The sequence below is a fragment of the Vitis vinifera genome, chromosome 12 (genome assembly GCF_030704535.1).
Source record: "Vitis vinifera cultivar Pinot Noir 40024 chromosome 12, ASM3070453v1".
In the NCBI taxonomy this organism is placed as follows: domain Eukaryota; kingdom Viridiplantae; phylum Streptophyta; class Magnoliopsida; order Vitales; family Vitaceae; genus Vitis; species Vitis vinifera.
Window position 1 is genome coordinate 6,125,244 of NC_081816.1, and position 20,152 is coordinate 6,145,395.

At 36.4% G+C, this 20,152-nt stretch overlaps 4 protein-coding genes across 4 annotated transcripts; 2 read left to right on the forward strand and 2 right to left on the reverse strand.

Moving 5' to 3' along the window:
• Positions 1-1,054: 1,054 nt before the first annotated feature.
• On the forward strand, positions 1,055-3,797 carry LOC100263749 (uncharacterized). Its single transcript, XM_002273429.5, has 5 exons — positions 1,055-1,541; positions 2,233-2,354; positions 2,465-2,556; positions 3,298-3,384; positions 3,477-3,797. Exons 1-5 carry the CDS (start codon positions 1,192-1,194, stop codon positions 3,582-3,584), a joined length of 759 nt encoding a protein of 252 aa, XP_002273465.1. The 5' UTR covers positions 1,055-1,191; the 3' UTR covers positions 3,585-3,797.
• LOC100241486 (uncharacterized) lies at positions 3,521-9,070 on the reverse strand. The gene is made up of 18 exons (XM_002273500.4): positions 8,945-9,070; positions 8,522-8,639; positions 8,237-8,424; positions 8,027-8,134; positions 7,717-7,781; positions 7,348-7,453; positions 6,802-6,885; positions 6,292-6,438; positions 6,079-6,207; positions 5,684-5,751; positions 5,540-5,573; positions 5,366-5,450; positions 4,934-5,001; positions 4,748-4,861; positions 4,603-4,638; positions 4,411-4,497; positions 4,174-4,265; positions 3,521-4,062 (listed from the first exon to the last, which is right to left on the reverse strand). The coding sequence occupies exons 1-18, from the start codon at positions 9,068-9,070 to the stop codon at positions 3,966-3,968; spliced, it is 1,752 nt and encodes a 583-aa protein (XP_002273536.1). The 3' UTR covers positions 3,521-3,965.
• A 99-nt stretch (positions 9,071-9,169) lies between these two features.
• Positions 9,170-11,713, forward strand: LOC100249947 (uncharacterized). Its single transcript, XM_002270990.5, has 2 exons — positions 9,170-9,735; positions 11,029-11,713. The coding sequence occupies exon 2, from the start codon at positions 11,064-11,066 to the stop codon at positions 11,490-11,492; it is 429 nt and encodes a 142-aa protein (XP_002271026.1). The 5' UTR covers positions 9,170-9,735; positions 11,029-11,063; the 3' UTR covers positions 11,493-11,713.
• An 813-nt stretch (positions 11,714-12,526) lies between these two features.
• Positions 12,527-18,412, reverse strand: LOC100258598 (serine/threonine protein phosphatase 2A 59 kDa regulatory subunit B'). The gene is made up of 2 exons (XM_010658924.3): positions 16,477-18,412; positions 12,527-13,306 (listed from the first exon to the last, which is right to left on the reverse strand). Exons 1-2 carry the CDS (start codon positions 17,731-17,733, stop codon positions 12,917-12,919), a joined length of 1,647 nt encoding a protein of 548 aa, XP_010657226.1. The 5' UTR covers positions 17,734-18,412; the 3' UTR covers positions 12,527-12,916.
• Between the last annotated feature and the right edge of the window lie 1,740 nt (positions 18,413-20,152).

Consider the following 20,152-nt stretch of genomic DNA (forward strand, 5'->3'; position numbering starts at 1 on the left):
TTTAAGAAAAGTGGACGTAAGTAAAGGGTGTCGAACCACTATAAAATTTGTGTTTGCTCCTCTCACTTAATCTCTTTACATTTGTACCCTATTTTGATTAAATTTGTAATGATTAGAAAAGTTTTTCAAAAACTCAATTCACAATCCTTCTTGGGTAATTTTCCTAATAAGATTAGCCTTAATTTCACACTTGCCAATCATACTTAACCTTCCTTCATTGGTATTTATCCATCTCCCACTCCCACCATAATATTCTTCTCTATTGGTATGGAACTATGCCTAACAATACTTTCTTAAGATCCAGTGATTATATTTTACCTAAGTTCGCTTAGAAAAAATACATTTTGGAAGACATTTCCATTTATCCTTAGTGTCATTATTTATCATTGTTTGACTTCTTCTTTTTTTTTTAAAAAAAAAAAAAACATTACATTTGAATATTGTTGATAAAAATTATATCTTAGATTATAATTTTTTTTTTAAAAAAAAAATTGTCTTTGTAAAGACTTCCTATTCTCTTACCTCTAACAATCCTATTATGGATTTTAACTTTCTATAAAACAAAATGAGTTTATCATGAATTAAATATTTCAACCATGTTATAAATGGCCATAGCATTATGAATTCCTGGCCATGTACTATCATCATGCAATTCTTCATCATGACTTGAAAGAACTAGATAAGACATGTTATTCATGTGGCATTGAATTGATTCCTAAACCAAGGGATCTCAATTTTTTTCCATGCCCTTTTCTTTATAATTTCTGATAAGGAAGAGCGCTTCACTGCTTGGTTCCCAAGAAACAAACAACTCCTTTCTGGTTTCTAGATAATAGCCATTACTTTTTACTCACCTTCTCTTTCAACTGTCCTCCCTATCAAAGTTATTATTTATTCCATTAGTTTTTTTTCTTTTGTTAACATCAAATTCAACTGCTTTGAGAGTAATTCATTACTTGACCAACACATCACGCCTTCTCTTTAAAAATAATCCCATAAATTCCTACAAAAATTTTGGAATGTCTATTTTCCCAAATTAAAAATTCATCAAGAGATTAGCTTATACTAACAACCAAACACCCTCAAAGGCCAAAAACCAACTGTATAAATACCTAACACTAACTGAAAATTGATTGTGCACAACGCAAACGACAGAGATTTAGAGGGATTTTTTCAAGGGAGAGAAAGAGAATGAGTTTTCTTAGAGGGAGATTAGCTGGAGCAGAGGGAGCATACTTTTACCAGGAAACCAAACACGCCGTGGCCCGGCTCGTTCAGAACAACAGGAATCTGCCAGTGTCGGCTTCCAAAGCGGCTTCATCGGCGGAGCACGAAGGCCAAGCCGATGTGCTTCCTGAGGTTCTGAGACACTCTCTGCCGTCGAAGATCTTCCACCAACAGCCGTTGGATTCGTCGCTCTCCAGTGCTTCGAAATGGGTTCTTCACAGTGATCCAAAAGCTACCTCCACTCCCTCTTCTAATGATATGAACCCTCTTCGAGCTTATCTTTCTCTGCCCCAGGTCACTTTTGGACCCAAAAGGTCGGTTTTTTTTTTCTTGTCCTGTTTGGTTGCTGAGAAATTAGGGGGAAAATTTAGGAATGGAAAGAGGTTTTTTGAAATTCTGGGACCCACAAAACAAAGAACCCTATGCCCAACTGAGGCGCGAGGGCTTGCATTTCCCTGCCCCAGGTCACTTTTGGACCCAAAGGGTCAGTCTTTTTCTGTTCGGTTGCTGAGGGAGTGCAGGAAAACGTAGGAAAAGAAGATAATTTGGGGTTTATTAAAGTTGGGATTTTCAATCTTGGGACGTTAAGAAGGAAAAAAAAAATACCCTTCAATGAAATCAAATTAGTGCAATATTTGGAATTCAGTAATATGTTTTTTTGCAGAGAAATTGTAGGGGATATGAAAGAAGTTGGAAATTGAAATTTAGATTTTCAAATTGTATTGAACTGACAAAGCAAGACACTTTGCTCACCTGAGGCAAATAGAACTATTTGTTTTATTGAAAATGATTGGGGATAAGGTAGCTTCTTCCTCCTTCAAGTTCATGAATTATGCAAATGCTCTTAGCTTTCCCAAGTATGTCTGCCATGAAAAGCAAGTTTTGTTGAAAGCATCATGAAGCATACCATGGGCATAAATAAACAGACCCATTCATGTTGGATTAAGAATATTTGTTTTCTTTCATCGTGCTAATTTCAATAAGCTAATATACTGTTACTGACAGATGGCAATTGCCTGAGCAAGGGAACTCGGTTTTAGCCTCCACAGCCAATGAATTGCGGCGTGACAGGTACAGCCATGTTAATCCTGAGAAATTGAAGGCTGCAGCTGAAGGGCTTTCACAAAGTATGTTTTATTGATCTTCAAATCTTCTCTAAATTTCACTTGAATAATGGCTCTTTAATTTTGTGTCGTTGTATCTTAATTCTTACACCTGGTGTGTTGGTTTCTTCAAGTTGGAAAGGCATTTGCTGTTGCTACTGTGGTTGTATTTGGTGGTGCCACCTTGATGTTTGGAGTGGCAGTCTCCAAGCTACAGGTGCACAATGTAAGTATGGATTTGGCATGCCTTTTGATTCGTAAATTCTCTCCACTACGTAGATTCTTATCTTGTTGTGAATTAGTCATTCTGATGAGAAAGGGTGGTCTGCAAATACAAACATTTCCTATTGTTTACCTTTTTAGTCTTCCACGTTGGTAAGCCCGGCATACTGACTTTTACTATTATTAGGAAAAGAATCAGTTCATGAAACTATTTGGTCCTCCAAATTGTGGTTGTTCATCGGAATGTCTATTCCAATAAAAGACCAAGATGCAAGGAAGGAATTCTTCAAGCCTGGGTTAGAAAATTAGTGTGATTTGACAGAATCTAGAATTTTTTTTTTTCTTGGGGTTAACCTTTGATACATTCCAGAAGCCTAGTACAGGTTGAAATATTGAGATGGGTAGAAAAGACAGAAAAGCTGAATCAGAGTGATGTATGGTTTGAACATAAAAGCACTAAAGAAGAGAAACTTGTTCATTTGCAGAAATGAGATGTCTGTTCAACAAATTCAAAATAATTGTGTTGGAAAAATTCATTAACAACCAGTAGTGCTGTGTAGCATGTTAAATTTACGACAACTTTAATATTTTTCGTAGTAGAGATGAGACAATCTCCAGGACTGTCTTCACTGGTACATTTGTTCAGCCTCCTCAAGGAGATTTATTGTCCATGTGCCACCCATTTCTCTGTTTTAGCTTGACAAATATTGAAATAGACAAGTTTCCTTATCTTTTACTTCGACAGAGTGATGACATTCGAATTAAAGGAAGAGAACTGGTTCAGCCAAAATTTGACATGCTCAGGGAGCAACTGATTCCCATGAGAATTTGGGTACGCTAAATCAGCAGATCTAAACCTGACCATGCTTTTTTTTTTTTTCCTTTATCTTGCTTGCTAACTAATTCAAATCTGTCTAATTTCAGGTTGAAAATGTGTCAAAGAAATGGCATGTGGAAAGGGAGGAAGATATCAAAGAGAAACCTATTATAAAGGAGCTCACCAAGATACTAGGGGCAAAGACATCTAACTGATATCTTATAAGGTATGTACATAAAATTGAGTGTATGCTTATGGTTGTGGCCACAAAGCTGGAAACTGGAAAGTTGAAGAAAATAAACAAATCTCTAGTATTGTATACATCAGTGATTTGATTGGCCAATTTCTTTCAATTTTTGAAAGATTAGTCAATAAAAAGGTGTAAAATCAAAGAAATTGTCCAATACAAGCCATTTCAATTTAGCATATATGCAGATGTTTATTTGGATGTATTGATTCTCATAGATGAAGTTTTTTCTCTCTGAGTTCCCTTCCTAGTCTCGAGGTGATAGAAACCCTGTGGAAACTGTGCAATTATACTGGTTTCTTCACTCCATTTCCTCATCCTTGGCTTTCAGTCATCTTTGAGTGACTCTTCATTGCTTGTAATCTAAACCAGCTCCATATTTCCAAGCCTCAAGATACCGCTTCCACTTGTACTTCATCTTGGCCGGAAATGCATTTATCAGTGGCCTTGCAGAAGAAAGTGTTAAAAGGCATGTAAGCGAAGAATGAGATAAGAAAATTTGTTGAAGATTTAATGGTTTAATTAAGAGAAAAAACGATACCCAGAAAGATCGTTACCTAATTGCAGGATCAATGAAGGTTGAGAGAAATGTATAGTAACCCAACATGACAAAATGTCCAGACCAGTCAAGCAGCACTGGAACACCAACCTTTGTTTAACAAAACACCAGATGCTTGTAAAGATGCAGGAATGAAAATTCACTACTTAAAACCAGATTGTGATTTACATGTTCTAATCTGCTCCATTTTTCTAAGTACTCCCAGCTGTAAATATGGATTTCATTCATAAATTACCTGCTTGAAAATTGATGGAAGAATTTGAGGTTTACTCAGCATAACAAGGCCTAATGTCTTGACAAGAGGCCCAAACTGTATAACATCCTGTAACAATAGAGAGTTTCAATGGAAGATTGGCTCTAAAACTTAACCAATTCAACAAATCAAGTTGAAGTCAGGAACCATGAAAAAAAAAACAGAAAAAAGAACCTGAAGAAATGGCCTTAGTACTGGATCACCTAGCCTCTGGTGAAGTTACACATGAACTCATTAGAGAAGAAAAGAAAAGAAAGGTGTAAGCAAGAGGGGCAGAAGCGAAGGGTCTCTGGGATTGTTTGAAGCTACACAAGCCTACCTGCATGCTCTGGAAATTGACATAAAGAAGCTCACTGATGAAATCAGGAGAAACATCATACTGTTGCTTTGCTGACATTGCCCTTTGAAACAACCATGCTGCACTAAGGTTGGGCTGCATTGAACAAATATTCATTGAGCTAATTGTGTGGTAGAAGTTGCTAAATCAATTACAGAAAACACGAACCATATATGGATTCAGCAAAGACAAGTTGTATGAGTCAAGAAAGTTGCCAGTGATTGCTTCATATATTCCTGGATTTGCAGGCAAAGAAAGATGTAATATTAGTAATTTTCATTATCAATATCAAAGTATCTGGGAGGATGGAAACCCCCACAGAAAGAGAACTCATTCTTTCTTTCCACAACATTATAACACATGATCCACCCTCTTTTTAAGGTGGGATCATCACAAATGAAACAGAGGGGAAAAAATATGGAGCCACCACTGCTATGATTTCTTGAAATCCTAAGGAAATGAATGTTTTATATATGAAAAGAAATAAAACTTGCTTCAAATAACAGCAATTCTGAGTTATTACTCCCAATAATTAATCGACGTTGTAAGATTAGAAAACAAAGTATACAATGCTTCTCCGATTTCAAATTGAGAATGTACCAGTTGACAACCTCTCAAGGTGCCTGGTCAAGCTCCCAAAACCACCAAATGAAACTGGTGACTGTATGCCGCTAGCATCACCAAACTGCAGAGAATGATTTTGTAACACTTCCATTCCATTTGATATGTGACCATTATCTATTGGAGGCTTTAGAAGTATATAATGTAAAACACCTGTAAAATGCGATCAAAAGCTGCTGGCAATGGACTAAGGCGACCCTCCCCCATCGGAAAAGAAGGATGCATCAGATTTTAAGCATATACAAAACAAATCGTTTTAACCAGCGCTTGCAGTATATGTACTACTTGCATTGTTACCTGTCACGATATGTAGGGAAAATTCCAAATACAACTCTCAGTATCTGTAGATCTTCCAAAGAGACTCCCTACAAAGTATGAAATGCCAATGATATCAATACGAGAGCCTCAGAAAAAAAGAGAAGAATTAAATATACTGGCACTACTATTTGGAAGTATGATTTTGAAAAAATTTATTGAGGATGTCATGGCAATCTCAAAGGATGGGGAAAAAAAAAGTGGAAAAGAGGTAAAAGGATTTAGCAGAAGTTTTGAAGGAAGCATTTAGATATGCTGAAGGGGAGCTTAGCCTTGCATTCCGAATAAAAGTAGTTTAAAGATCTAATGTCATCTTGGCATAACCAAAAGTGTAGAAGCATGATTTTAAGAATAGACTAAGATTCTTAAAATTCGACCTGATATTCTGGCATCATATCCCAGTAGTCTTCCAATAAGTCTTCCAATTTTGGGCATTTTGGTTGAGGATCAACATAAGTAAACATGTAAGTAGTTCGATCCACGGGACCTGAGCCAGCTGGAAATGCCTGTAAATTTTTAGAGAAAGCTTAATTAACATAAGTAGAGAATTTTCGAACTGATGCCACTAGCATTCTGGAAAATCAAATTACCTCCCAAAAATATTGTACTTCTGATTCTCCAACCTTCTTGACTGATGAACTACTGTATATGACATCACTTGTTGAGTTATTTGTAAAACCACGTGCACAAGAACCAACAACAAGGCAAACTCCATCTGGCTTCCTTCCACCCCTCATCTGTAAGATATTTTACATTAACAAACGGTTTCGGACCATGTGTAGACATGCTTATTTCCCAAGTAGGATAATCTTTGATCTAACACTAGATTAGTAAAGCAAATGAGACTTCTTTACAAATTTGTTCATATCACAATCCTTAAGCTCAAAATAAAGATGGCTAATGGCACATACGCAAACGTGCACACACACACATATATATTTGTATGTATGTATGTATGTATATACAATATGTGTGTGTGTAACAATTGCTTCATCTTTCCTCAGCTTCATTTTTCAACTATCCTGTATATGCTTTGATATGGGAAGGATATGGCAGCGATTAATAAGCATGAATGCTATGCACAAGAACAAAAATTAGACCTGCTTTACCACAGGGGAAAAATTCCCCATAGCATCGATGAGAAGACGTGTTGACAAAATATTTCCTTCTGCTAGTTGCAAGACCTATGGAATAAGGTGATAAGTAATAGTCCAGTTAGTACCAAAATGCATTAAATGAAGGCTGTTAATTAAGCATATATCTGTTTTCAAGATGTTTGGTTCCAGTGCCATTCTTGGAACCTTGACTTTCAGGGTTCAGGAAGGGGAAGGACAGTGAACAAGATTGTATTTTCTGGTAATCATCATGAGGAAATGTCTCATGTATTAAACTCAAGCAGACTACTGCCATATAACTCAGTAAGTGTCATTTTTTTATGGAATTTAAATTAAAGTGGATCCCATTACCTATCTGTGTCAACTGTGTTCTTCTATACAAGTTGTATAGACTTTTAAAGTTTTTCTGTGTCGAAAATATCTTCCACTCAAGATCGGCACTGGAATTCAGCCAATTACATGACTTAAAAGGTAAATGACAGACATCAACCAATTCAAATGTCAAAATTTTGCAAACAATAGTAAGCTCACCGCTGCATCCTCATATATGCATATATTAGACACGCTGTAACCCTCAAAGATGACTCCTCCAAGGGATGTAAAACGTCTCTTCACTACCTCTATAAGCTTTACAGGTCTGTAGCAGTGAGATGCAAATCAGAATATGAAATGAGCTGCAGAAGCCAAGTCTTTGCACGCGAGGAATATATTTTACTATCATTTTGACTGGTAAATAGTATGTGAAGTATGATGCATTTCAGCATAGCATTTGTCAGCTAATAACAGTATTCATAATGAACTATATTTTCCTAAAACTGATAATGCAAATTCGGCAAAACAATATTTGCTTTCTGTTAAGTACAATATGACACAATGAAACAGTAGAAAAAGATGACTTACGATACACCAAGATTAAGAATGTCTTCAACCCAAATCTCGCCCTTCCCCTCAAATCCACATCTGTTCTGGGCAGTTCATGAAATGCCAAAGGAAAATATACAAATATGTAAGCTAGCATCAGAAACAAAGAGACAAGTGAATGCTTTGATGGAGTTTGGCTTTTGAAAAGGACCTTTGAGCCCCAAATCATGGACCCAATCCCTTTAGCAAACATGGCCCTTGCAATTTTGTTACTACAACTACTATGTGAAGAATTTGGACAAACCAAACTTTTGACCCATCAACTTATGTTGAAGGTTTTGGAACTCACAGGATTAAATTTCGCTGCTGTAACTTGTTTGATATCATCTTCTACTAGAATGCCAGCTTCTACAAGTTCCAAAAGTTCTTTCCTCGAGATATTCCATTCCTGTTCCCTCTGATCATTGTCCAAAAAAATATACTAACATCATCTCACAGCACAGCTGGTTATGTTCATACCGCAAAACATTTCTAGAAACGCCACAAGATAGAATCATACCCCTTTTAGTATGTTCCTCTCCACAACGCCTACTCGAAGACCTTTGGAACTCAAGGCTGTGGCAATGAAGATCCCCAAAGTACCTCCACAAACTAAAACATCAAATGTTTCCACTGCTTTGTCATCCACAGCAGAATGTTTGAACAAGCCAGGAACACTCGAGACTACTTTCCGGGGTTCTTGGTAAACTGCGAATAAATCAAATTAGCCATCATTTTATATCATGCAACCCTGGATCCCCTAAGACAATGATGGGAAATTGAAGTGAGTTCATACAAACTCTACCTGTTTGAGCAGAGCAAATGCTAGACCACAGCTGGTCCAGCCTCTTGAGGGCACTATAAGAGTATGCTCCACCAGCACCACCCACTTCCCCACTTACAGATATACTCTCCATTATCCTCTACAACATTGAAATATTAACAGTTCTATATCAGTTGGCATAAAAAGAAACACAAAAAGGGGAGGAAAAACAGTGTAAAACAGTCAAAAACTGGAAACTACTTCGATGAAATTGAAAACCCTCGAGATATAATTTCCCCCAGCCACACAACACCATGCCAATGGAGCTAAATCCAGCCCAAAATCCTTTTCCTTTCCCAAATCATATTTCCAGGAAATGAAGGAAGCCCAGAGTTATTATTCTCCATGGAAATTTTCTAGCAACCATTTTGAGTGGAACCAGAGAGAGTTGAAGAAAAAGGGTACCTGGGTTCTGGAGGGAAGGGCTTGTGTCTGCAAGCACACGGTCCTGAGAGCTCTCTGCCTTCTTCTCTGCAGTGATGGGCCCTGGGAGATGCCATAATTGGGTTGTTGAAGCTGAAGTACCACCATGGCGGTGGTGCCTTAACTTGGTCCAAATTCTCTGAAAATTTTCTCACTTTCTCTCATTTGCTTTTCAATTTATCATTGGAACTCAAAAGTGCAGGTGAAATATGGGTACCAGCAGCTGACACGTCAAGCACCCAGAATTTTGGGGAAAGTTCCCTAAAAAGATTGCCTTACCTGAAATGACTACATTTAAAAAAATATATATTATTTTATTTGAAAATAAAATTTTGATTTCAATTAAGGAATCTTAACATACTTTAAGAATAATCCTTAACAAATTTTTATTTTTAAGAATAAAAATATTCATTATTATTATTTTCAAAAGCATCATTCTCGCATTTTAAAATAAAAAATTATTGTTAATATTTATTATTTTTATTTTCAAAGTAAAAAAGGAAAAAAAAAATTGACAGTTTTAAAAGGGCGAAACGGGTGACAGTGTTATAGGGTCACAGGTGGGTGAGTCAATCAGGGCTCTTTAAGATAAACCCTCCTCCAGGGTTTTAGAGCTGCTGCTCTACAGGTGGAATTTTTTCTTTCTGCTGTTTGGTTGCTGAGAAAGTGCTGGTAAAAAAGGGTGCGTTTGGATAATCGTGTTTGGGGTTACTAGGCTACTCTCGACCCTGGAAGTTGCCTCAATCTCATTTCTCTCACGTATCGCGGTATAGGTACGACGATCTCTCTCCTCTCTTCTTGATGATGACTTCTGCCTCCAAACCCTAACCATAAATGTAACTAATTTTTGCAGACACTTCTATTTTTGTATATGCTCGACTAACCCAAAAGATCAATTTTTTTTTTTTTGGCTCAGTTGAGTAAAGAGTTGTCTTTTGGGTTCCCAAATAATGAAAAGTAGACTCAAATTTTAAATTTCCTTCAATTTTCTTTTCTTTTTCCTGCATTTTCTCGGAAAATCTTTTGAACTTTAGCCGGAGAGTTTGTGATTGTCTATCATTTTTTTTTTTTTATTTAGTTAGAATGCGGGAATGCTTTGCAAGAATATGTGAGGTCGTCTTGAAGTTATGTAGAATGGTGGAGTGATAGAAAATTGAAATTGTGATGAGACACTTGAAAGGACGTGAAAAAATGGCAAATACTAATCATCAGATCTGATGAAAGCATTACCCACAAAGCCATTGTGTTTGTATATAAAATTAACCTCATATGGGATTTTGTGGGCATGAAGAAATCCAATTTTCTGAGATATGGTTGAGGATGGGGGCCATGCTGTCGTGTGTCACCATTTGCATAATCTTTAATCGTTTGATGAAAATCCTAATGGCAAAGGCACAAGACAAAACAATTGATAAATTAGAAGTCTAATGACCCTTGAGGAAAGAAGGAAAGATATGGGAAAAGGATGAATGATTAGAGGTGATGTAGATAAACCTTGAGATGTTCTCACATAGAGAATTCTCCTTCTGACCCAAGCCTAGCCATCTGGCATTTGCTCAAATCAGCTCAGCTGCATGAAACAACACCTACTATTGGCTATACGAGTCTTTCATTATTGCTCAACTCTTTCAATCTGAATGATTCACATTGCTTAAGCATTATAAAAGGTGTCAGGTCCAACCTGGGTACCTTGTACTTCTAAGTGCATGATATATCAAACAAAGTGCGTGTGAGCTGTGCAGATATACTAGAAAGTCTGGAGGAGTAAAGAACTGATGATATTACTTCGATGATTGAAGTTCCCATCAGAAAAGAGTTTCAAACATTGCCCTTTTTCCACATGATATGGTCATTATGTTGGATATAAACGCCATGTTGGCATGCTTAAATGATTGCATTATCATTTATCCACTATCATGGCACGAATAGGAGATGCACTTGTACTCAATTTATGTGTTGTAAGATATATAGTGTTGGTCCATGGAGATCAATTATTTTATGCATAGTGTTGATTTGTGTTGTAAGCTCTCTAATGTTGTGGAAACAACTTTTATCATTTTGAGCAGGCAATATAAGTAATAAAAGGGGAAATTGTGTAAGTATGGCAAGCATGTTCATGGCACCTACCTTCAGTCTTCTTTCCGTCAATAGAAGCAGCAGTGGATGCAGAAAGCCAGACTGCACTCCTAGGCAGTATCATGCTATAACAATGAGGATAGAGAAACCTCTGGAGGAGTTATACAATGTGAGGGTGGAAAGGCAAGTGTCACCAAAGCGACTGGAAGAGCTGGGGGTTTCACGATGGTCGATATGGAAGACTGGCAAATCTAGGTTGCCTTGGGATTGGCATGTGGACCAGTTGGTTTACATTGAGGAAGGGGAGGTGAGGGTTGTGCCTGACGGAAGCAAAAAATACATGCAATTTGTGGCAGGAGACCTTGTTCGCTATCCCAAGTGGTTTGAGGCTGACCTCTTCTTCAATGGTCCCTACCAGGAGCGCTACCGCTTCCGAGCATATGGGGATGACTAGTAATTCTGCATTACATTTTTTCTGAAAGTTTGTTTTGGGTTCTGATATCCTCTCTTCTCCTTTTTTAATCTTGGGTTCCTCTAGAGAGATACACACTCCCCTGTGAACTTAAGACCAGTTTTCTGATGTATAAGTGTATCAATTTTAGTTGCGGCCCAAGTGAATAGAAATGAATCAGAAGTTAATGTACACTTTGATTATGCATTTTTTGTTTAAACCAATTCTCTCCATCATAGTTTTGATAGCTGCTGCTATTACCAGTACTCGCAGGGGAACAATGTTAATTGTTGAGCTATACCATTTTCCTCGTGCCAAAATCCACTCTCCATGAAATAAATGTCAACAGCTAGATGAACTCTCAGCAGAAATCCAGGACACTGAATTTGAGAATAGAAGCATAACTACAGATTAATTTAGTCTTGCTGCTGCAAGGCAGGATCATGCTGGTTTGTTGATGATTGGGGCATGAAGAAAGCTTTCAACATGCATTTTTCCGATCTTATTGTTAAGTCCCATGGTTTGTCCCTTCCCTGAGATGCCATTTAAATGATTCCCAAGTACTTTTTCTGAGAAAACTTTCATTCTACTACAAAATAGAGGCTTCAAGTGAGGCTTTTAGTTTGGGGGGGTCAGACAGCAAATCAAGGCTAGCCAAGAAAGTTTGTCAAATTAGTTCAAAAGATCCTCCACACCAATTGGGAATATAAGTAACGCAAAACGAATGAGAGCCTCTGTGCCTATTTTGGAAATGGTGAGAGTTAGGAAATCACCTGAGAGAAAGTAACTTCTGAAAGCATTGTTAAACTAGATGAAGGCACAACAGAATAATACAGCAATGATCTACCAGACAATGAACGGCCAAGAAAAGCTGAGCTGCAGCAACCAGGCAATCACCCCAATATCACAGCAATGAATCAACCGCCAGAGGAAGTTTCAACTCAGGGAAAGGTGTGATGGGCATATCTTATAGCTATAAACAGAAAAACAAACACGAAAAATAAATGGAAAGAAATGAAAGGAATAAGAATCACAACTAAAAGTACAAAGGGAACAATCTTTTTGCATCATTACACAAAATAAACATTATCAGGTAGGAAATCCGGAGCAGCACTACCTCTATAAACCAAATCCCTTATGATACACACACTTACACCTCCATTGATAAAGAGGAAAAAGGGAATGAGCCCACGAGAACCAAAGGAGTAGAAAGAAAAAAAAAAAAGGAAAGAAAAGAAAAGAAAAGCCACTTCAATATCCACATAACCCCACCTTCACTTTTCAAATTTGACAGGTGGAGTTAAACCTATAAGAACCCAAGGGAAGCAAGGTTAACAATGGCTATACCGCACCCATTGGGTCTCACCCTGTATCCTTCAACTACGACTTACAGGGTAAATTCTCACAATTTGCTCAAGCAGCAGCCATCAAGCACCTGCAGTAGTTCGAGGATTTGTGCTGGTAGAAATGGCAACAGAAGAAACAAACTTCGAAACAAGCACAGCCTCGTTGCTTACAGCCTTGGAGGCTGCCAAATCTTCCAAACGCTTCCAGGTTGATTCCCGCTTCTCCTGTATCTCCCTTTCCTTGGCTTCATCCTCTTGAAATTTGACCAAGCATTCATCAAGTAGCACCTGGTCTTGATCTGAGAATATCTTTCTCACATTCAGTGTCAGGCTTTGCACAGCTTGGTTCCAGTGACTCCTTGCGTTCCTCTCCAAAGCTGGGAAGATTATAGGCAGTATCACCATACAGTTCTGTGTGATCAAATTCCTTATATGGTCATTGTTCCACAGGAACAATGCACGTTCAGCTACCTGCAGTTGAAACCATGTCCAAGCCAGGTCTTTCTCAGTGTAATTGGAGGAATTCAAAGTTCATTCATTTAGATGTATCTGATGGAAATGTTTCTAACAAAAATTTATACAAAAAGATCAACACAAACTGAGGTCACAAAGACGCCTCTGTAATCAATGAGATGATTGTTTACCCTAGCATTACTATCTTCCCCAACTTGTTTACATAGCATTACTATCTTGTGATTTTTCTTCCCCAAAATTACTTGCATCTCTTAAGGAATTGAACGGTAAACATTTCCATTATAGTCCTGAACTCTGCCTTGACTATTCAGTATCGACAAGATGCAGGTGATTTTGAAATATATATGTATATATCCGCAAGGAAACATGGGAATTCATTGTCAGGGTCAGTACTCCTCAACCACTTTAGCAATGACCATAATCAAAACAATTGCCTCTTTAATGTCCAAAATACCTCCTCATCCATATAAAATGATAAAACCCTAATATCAGCTTTCCTTCATTTCTATGTTTTTACCTAATGGATAATACCATCCCCACATGCCATGAGAATAAGCACACTAATGATGAATAGAACAGCCTTTCAAATTTTTTCTAGGATTTATGATTGATGATCCAGGAGGCATTATCTGATATCACATTGTCACATAACAGAATCCTTACCAACCTTAGCTTATAAATATGAGGTACAAAGCCAACAAAGTAAAGGGTATTATTCAGGAAAGGCCTTGAACTTTGTAATGGCAAGATTCACCAAACATTTATTGTTGCAAAAGAATGTTTTAGGGCCAGTATATATAAGGCAACCCATTAGAGGAACCCAATAATTCATACTTCTCTGCCCTGTCCAAACGGTCACTTAGCTACAGTATATGTTGTGTGAAGTCATGCCATTAGAAAGCTCAAGCCTCCTAATTGACACCCTTGCTCCTATAGTTACATCATTCTTGGGTTAGATAGTTTCTCAGACTCATGAAAAAGTTGGTAAAGATTGCATATAGGAAATAATTGGATTTTCCAAAACGGTTTGCTTTAAAGTTTAACCGTACTTGCTTGGCTTGAATACTTAAAAAAGCATCAGAAACAGTAGTTGGTACTTCATCACTGATTGTTCATCAATGGCATGTATGGATGGAGCTGTGTGTTGGGTGGCAAACATAGAGAGAGAATTTATCATTTCATATGATCATTAGCTATTTTAGGAGAGAAACCACCAATTTTCCCTTTAAGGAGTGGTATACTGCCATACAGCCTCTCCCCCCAGCCCAAATAGACAAGAAGACAATATTCTGATTATTCATGAAATCCATCACAACTCAAGAAGGAAAAAGGGGAATATGCAAATGGCAAATGACTGTAACCTTTTGCAAAAACCACAATAAAAACACAGAGGATCTTGAAGATATAGTTGGCACCTGGTAAAGCTTCACACCAACTTTAAATCTGAATAAGTTATTGGTCCAACTTTTATATGATATATGCATTATAATCAGTAAAAATAATCTTATTGGCAACAATCAAGAAATACCCTCTCTATTAGCATTCCTAGATGCAGCTCTTTTACAAGAGGAAAAAAATCAGTGGCGATATTGTTAGTTATTAATACTAGTTTCAATGAAACACAAATAAAGGGTCATACATCTAAAGATTATAGATAATTTACCCATCGCATTCCATCAGTTAACTAAGTACTCAAAAGGAATAAGCTAATGACATCTTTTCTAGAATAATATTTGTACACAAACTGGACTAAGACCTAGGAACAAGATAAAAATAAAATGCCAGGATACTAGATTTCAAGACAGCAATTGGACAAGATCTTGGTTGAAATATAAGAAGAAAATGCATATAGAATTAACAATTTCTTTCAAGCAAAGTGTCCATGTAAGACATCTAGCTCATGGAAAGGCATTCTCAAAAACAACAATATTTCAATAATTGAGACAGGTTTTTAAAGAGGAAAAATATGTGACAGTCCATCTCATGCATCCAAGCACATTAAGCTAGGGAGCAACAGAGGTTGGAACCTTAAATAGGATAATTTGTCAAACAATATAAGCATGAAAAACAGAGAACTTCCAAGTTAATGATTGATGATATATTGATGAAATAAAAAGCACTCCAATTCAAAGAAAACTTTGAAAATAAATCTCGTTCAGGATGTAGATGCTTAAAGAGCTTTATATTTCCCAACCAAATAAAAGCATTCCTTTGCAAGTTAGTGGAGAATGTCTTTCTATTAGATATTCTACTAAGGAGAGACAAAATCCCAAAATATGTGGTTTCTGTAAAAGAATATCCTGAAGTTCTCACTCTTATATTCAAGCAATTCAGTTTGACGAGTATTTGGAGCAAAATAATATAGGAGCAAAATCCAAGCAAAGTACTCAACCACCTCAGTTTTGGAAGGCAAATGATATAATGGATCAAAAATCTTTAAATATGCAATTATTCTCATCACTCTAAAGAGCATAGGAGAAGGGATCTATATTTGAATAATTAAAAAATAGAAATCAAGTATGGTTTATTTAAAGAAATTTTAGTTCCTAACATAGTCATGAAAATATTGAAGGAATTTTTTTAGTACATATGAATTTATAGATAAAATGATCTCTGATCTTTCATCTTGACATTCAACAAAATCAAAGAAATAGCCGACACCCAATGAAAACCTCCTTGTTATCTGTTCTACTTATCTTCAACAGCTTAGTGAAATAAGACAAATTGAAGTTATCAACAGAGAGCGTCTTCCTTTCTTTCTTTTTTTCGATAGGGTAACGACAGAGAGCACCATAAGAAATACACATGGACAAACACAATTATAGAACTAATAAATTTAGGAAGCAACTTTCTTCAAATGGATAATAAAAGTTATTGGAGCAAAATTTGTCCTACATTGAGAAAATCTTGTCATATATCATTGTCCATTTGGCTATAAATGGCCTTAAACATGACACAACAGACAAAGTTCCTAGGAAGAACTACCTATAGAACTGCAAACCACAAAACCTTAATATATATATATATAAGAGTTACAAACAAAATGCAAAAGGAAACAAAACAAAGAGCAAACAGATGAAGGGAAATATGAGTGGTAACCTTAATGCTGATACTAATGTATATGCCCAATGAAAACATACAGAAAACAAAGAATCTGAATCCAGTACCTGAAAATGTGAGCTATTGAGGCACCGACCAATCTGCCGGAAAAGAGGGACCATGCAGCGCTGAAACTCTGCTGGCTGAGTGGCTTCTAGAACTTCTTCCAATTCACCAAGAAACATAACCTCCTTTGAACTATTAGTTATGGGCCAATACTTCAAAAGGCCTCGAATCACTGTATCAGCCAGCTTAAAGTCTTTCTCCACAAACTGAGTGATGCAATACGAAAGTTGCTGATGATACATTGACACACACTTGGGTTTGTGGAGGGGAATCAATGCACGAACAAGGAACAGCTTGTGCTCTTCCTTCAAAGGCAATGCAAACCCATTAATTATACTGCCCAATATCTCAAGCAATTCTGCAATCCCATTGTGCTTCTCAGTCTCAAAGATGAACCTGTAGAATATGTTGTTGATAGCTTTCCTTATGAAGGGTCGATGCACCATGAACTTGCCGTAAATTCTGTGAAGTATTGTTTTTAGATACTCTCTCTCCCTCTGGTCCTCGGAGTCAAATAGGTCAAGCAGTCTCAATACAAACGAATGATCAACATATCTTTTGGCAAGCTTCGCATCAGTCTCTGATGAAGCTACAAATCTAAGTAGAAATTCATACACAATTTGAAGATGGGGCCACGCAGGCTCCATAGTAGGTTCCTCCTCTTCTGGGTCATACATTTCTGGGGTCTTATTATCATGATTGGAGGACGAGAACGTTCTAAACAAATTCAATGCCACCATCTTTGTAATCTCCTGCATTGCCGTTTCATTGAATTTCGAACTCACTGATGAAATATAATCAACAAGCTCAAGCAAAGTTTGCCGCTTTATATCTTTCTCTTTAGGATTCTTCGATGGATCATTGAAATCAAACACAACGCAACACAAATTCAACTTCCTAATGAAAAGATTGGGCTTCTCCGGGTTGGGAACGTCCCGAAAACTCGGCAAGGCCTCATATGCTGCAGAAGCTAACACCGGTCCGACAGTAGCGACGGCGGCTGATTTCTTCCCGTGATTCGTCTTACCGGAATTTGAGGAATGCGGCGCCAGTGTCCCATTGTTCGACCGAGAAGCACTGGCACTCGAATTCGAAGATTTCGCAGAACCCGAATTAGCTTTATGACCAGGACCCATTGAATTCGAATTGGGTCCCTGAGATGAATTCACAGGGGCGACCGCACCGTCATGATTAGAGTCATTGTGCGATGATTTCGAGGATGGTTTCCGAGGTAGCTTACCCAGTAACTGTTTAATCATATTCACAAACCCTAAACCTAACCCTAACCCTAACGCTAAACCCAACAAGAGCCCAACTTTCCGCCTCTAAATGCGTCCTAGCACATAAACATTACCCCAAACAATTCAACAGAAAAACCCAATACAAGAGAACTGAGAATTCGCGTCCCTGCAGAAACCCTAATTACCAGCTCATACCTTCACATTGACGAGAGGGAATTGAAAGATCTAAAAGCAAATGAAGAAGACCCAGAAACAAAAAAACCCAGAAAACCCTAGAAAAACCCTATAGATGATATGTGAACTAATAAACCCCACTGATCTGAACTTGAAGAGCCCTATAGTATGTAGAATCAATGGATGCTTGATAGAGAGAGAGAGGGGGGGGAGAGAGAAAGAGAGATAGGGGAAATTGGAAAATAAGAAAAATATAAAAAATAACAAAGCCCCCTCTCCCTATATCTCAAATATCTAATCTATCTTTGTTTGGCAAGTTTGCATGCTAAGAAGGGATTTAGAGTTTAGAATTTGGATTTTGGAGATGGGAAAATATTGAATTTTGGGGATTTGAATATTAAATAGAAGAAAAATAGGAGGTAAAACTGAAAAAATTGTTATGAAATAAGGGTGGAGAGAGAGGAGAGGTTGGATGTTTGGCCACTCATGAAGGGTATAGGGCTAAGTTGTCAATTTACCTCCATAACCATTTTGTTAGGGTTGTTTGACCCATTTGTTTAGGGTATGTGGCCTGGCTGAACTGTCAATGGACTTCTCCACCTGTCCCAACCATTAGGCCAATTAAGATGGTTTTATTTAGAGTTTTTTTTATTTTTTTGTTCTATTTTTTGATAAAAAATTTATTTAGGGTTAGATTATGGTACTAAAAGATATCCTTCAACAATAGATTATATCTTATCATGTGTATTTAAAGCTTATTATTTTATATCTGTGATCTGATTTATTTATATTTCAATATCATTTTTTTCATATACTTTTAAAGATAAAGATTGAAATTTGATAAATACATTATTAGCTTTTTCCTTAAATATAAAATAACCTTTATATACAACCTTTTTTTTTAAAAATAATAATATTTTTATATTAAATTTTTAAATTTATATATCTTTTAATAAAAATATTCAAATAGATTTAAAAACTTTCATGAATTTAAATAAGAGTTTTTAACCTTAAAGGAATCAATTATTTTATTAATATATAGTGAATAAGAACTTGTTTGAAAATTTTTCTTAAAAAATATAAAATAATTTATTTGCTTTTTTCCTTTTCTATACTTGAGGAAGTTTTGAAATCCCATGCTAATGCTTCAATGTGGGTACCATGTGTTGAAGATAATCATGATTCCTATGTTACTTGGTTGGCCCATATTCCTTTGAATCCACTTCTAATATGCAGCCTGATATTTTTATTATTATTTTTTTTTTTTTTATCAATTGTATGTCTTTTGGGGTTGGGGTTGTGGGTTGCCACACCTTGAAGGAGCAGGGCAAGGTATACCTTGACACAAATTCCAACATGGAGATGGAGACACTCCATGAATTGGGTTGAAGAGAAAGGGAAAAGGGTAGACAAAATTCAAAAAATTATTTTTGAATTTTTGTGATTCAAGATGCGAGTACAAACCACAACCCTTTATAAATTTTGGTCACCATAAATATTTTTTGGTCAAAGTTTCTCATACCAAGTGCCATGGTTTCAACTTTCTTGAAATGATCAAAATTCCTAAAGATATGATCATTCCCATGAAGAAAACCCATGTATGAATGCACTTTTTTTCTTGCATTCCATAGACCACTTTTTCATTTTCCTTGTTCATCAAGATGAATTTCTTATGACAACTGAAAATTCTCTTTTATTTAAATGGTCTCCCAAATAGGATTAAAAATAATCTCATTTCTTTGTGCCAAAGACCATTCCATTATAATTAATTCTATTTCTTTGTACTAAGATTTCTTTTTCTTTTTTTAGATTCATTAATTTAGATTTAAACATACACATCGATAGCCCAACAAAATCGAATTCCTAGTTCGATGATTTCAAATTCGATATAATATTAAACCTAAAGCTCAAAATTACGATTAATATGATTACGAGTGTCAATATTTGATACAATTCGTCAATACAACTCAAACCCATTGGACATGTTATTCACAAGTTTGGATTGAAAATAATCATATTTGAATCAAATTTGTGCCTACTTCCAAAATTCATTTAATAAATAGGTTATTTTTGCCGCCTATTTGATAATACCATTAATTAACCTAAATATAGCTACAAGTCATTTAAATCATATTTGACTCGCTTAAAATTTGATTTAATAAATGAATTAATTAAATAATAAACAAATCGGGTTAAAGGGTTCATCATATTGACTTAAACAAGATCTAACTCGACCTATTTAATCGTATCATGATTTTAACCA

What these genes read in the sequence shown, in the direction of transcription:
- LOC100258598 (XM_010658924.3), bottom strand. Translation starts at nt 17,733, where the DNA reads ATGATTAAACAGTTACTGGGTAAGCTACCTCGGAAACCATCCTCGAAA. An exon ending in TCAATAGCTCACATTTTCAG is followed by an intron (nt 13,307 to 16,476) that starts GTACTGGATTCA and finishes TTTCAACTGCAG; the next exon opens with GTAGCTGAACGTGCATTGTT.
- LOC100249947 (XM_002270990.5), top strand. Translation starts at nt 11,064, where the DNA reads ATGGCAAGCATGTTCATGGCACCTACCTTCAGTCTTCTTTCCGTCAAT.
- LOC100241486 (XM_002273500.4), bottom strand. Translation starts at nt 9,070, where the DNA reads ATGGTGGTACTTCAGCTTCAACAACCCAATTATGGCATCTCCCAGGGC. An exon ending in ATATGATGCCAGAATATCAG is followed by an intron (nt 5,752 to 6,078) that starts GTCGAATTTTAA and finishes CATACTTTGTAG; the next exon opens with GGAGTCTCTTTGGAAGATCT. An exon ending in CTTTGCTGAATCCATATATG is followed by an intron (nt 4,862 to 4,933) that starts GTTCGTGTTTTC and finishes TGTTCAATGCAG; the next exon opens with CCCAACCTTAGTGCAGCATG.
- LOC100263749 (XM_002273429.5), top strand. Translation starts at nt 1,192, where the DNA reads ATGAGTTTTCTTAGAGGGAGATTAGCTGGAGCAGAGGGAGCATACTTT. An exon ending in GTCACTTTTGGACCCAAAAG is followed by an intron (nt 1,542 to 2,232) that starts GTCGGTTTTTTT and finishes TGTTACTGACAG; the next exon opens with ATGGCAATTGCCTGAGCAAG. An exon ending in CCAAGCTACAGGTGCACAAT is followed by an intron (nt 2,557 to 3,297) that starts GTAAGTATGGAT and finishes TTACTTCGACAG; the next exon opens with AGTGATGACATTCGAATTAA.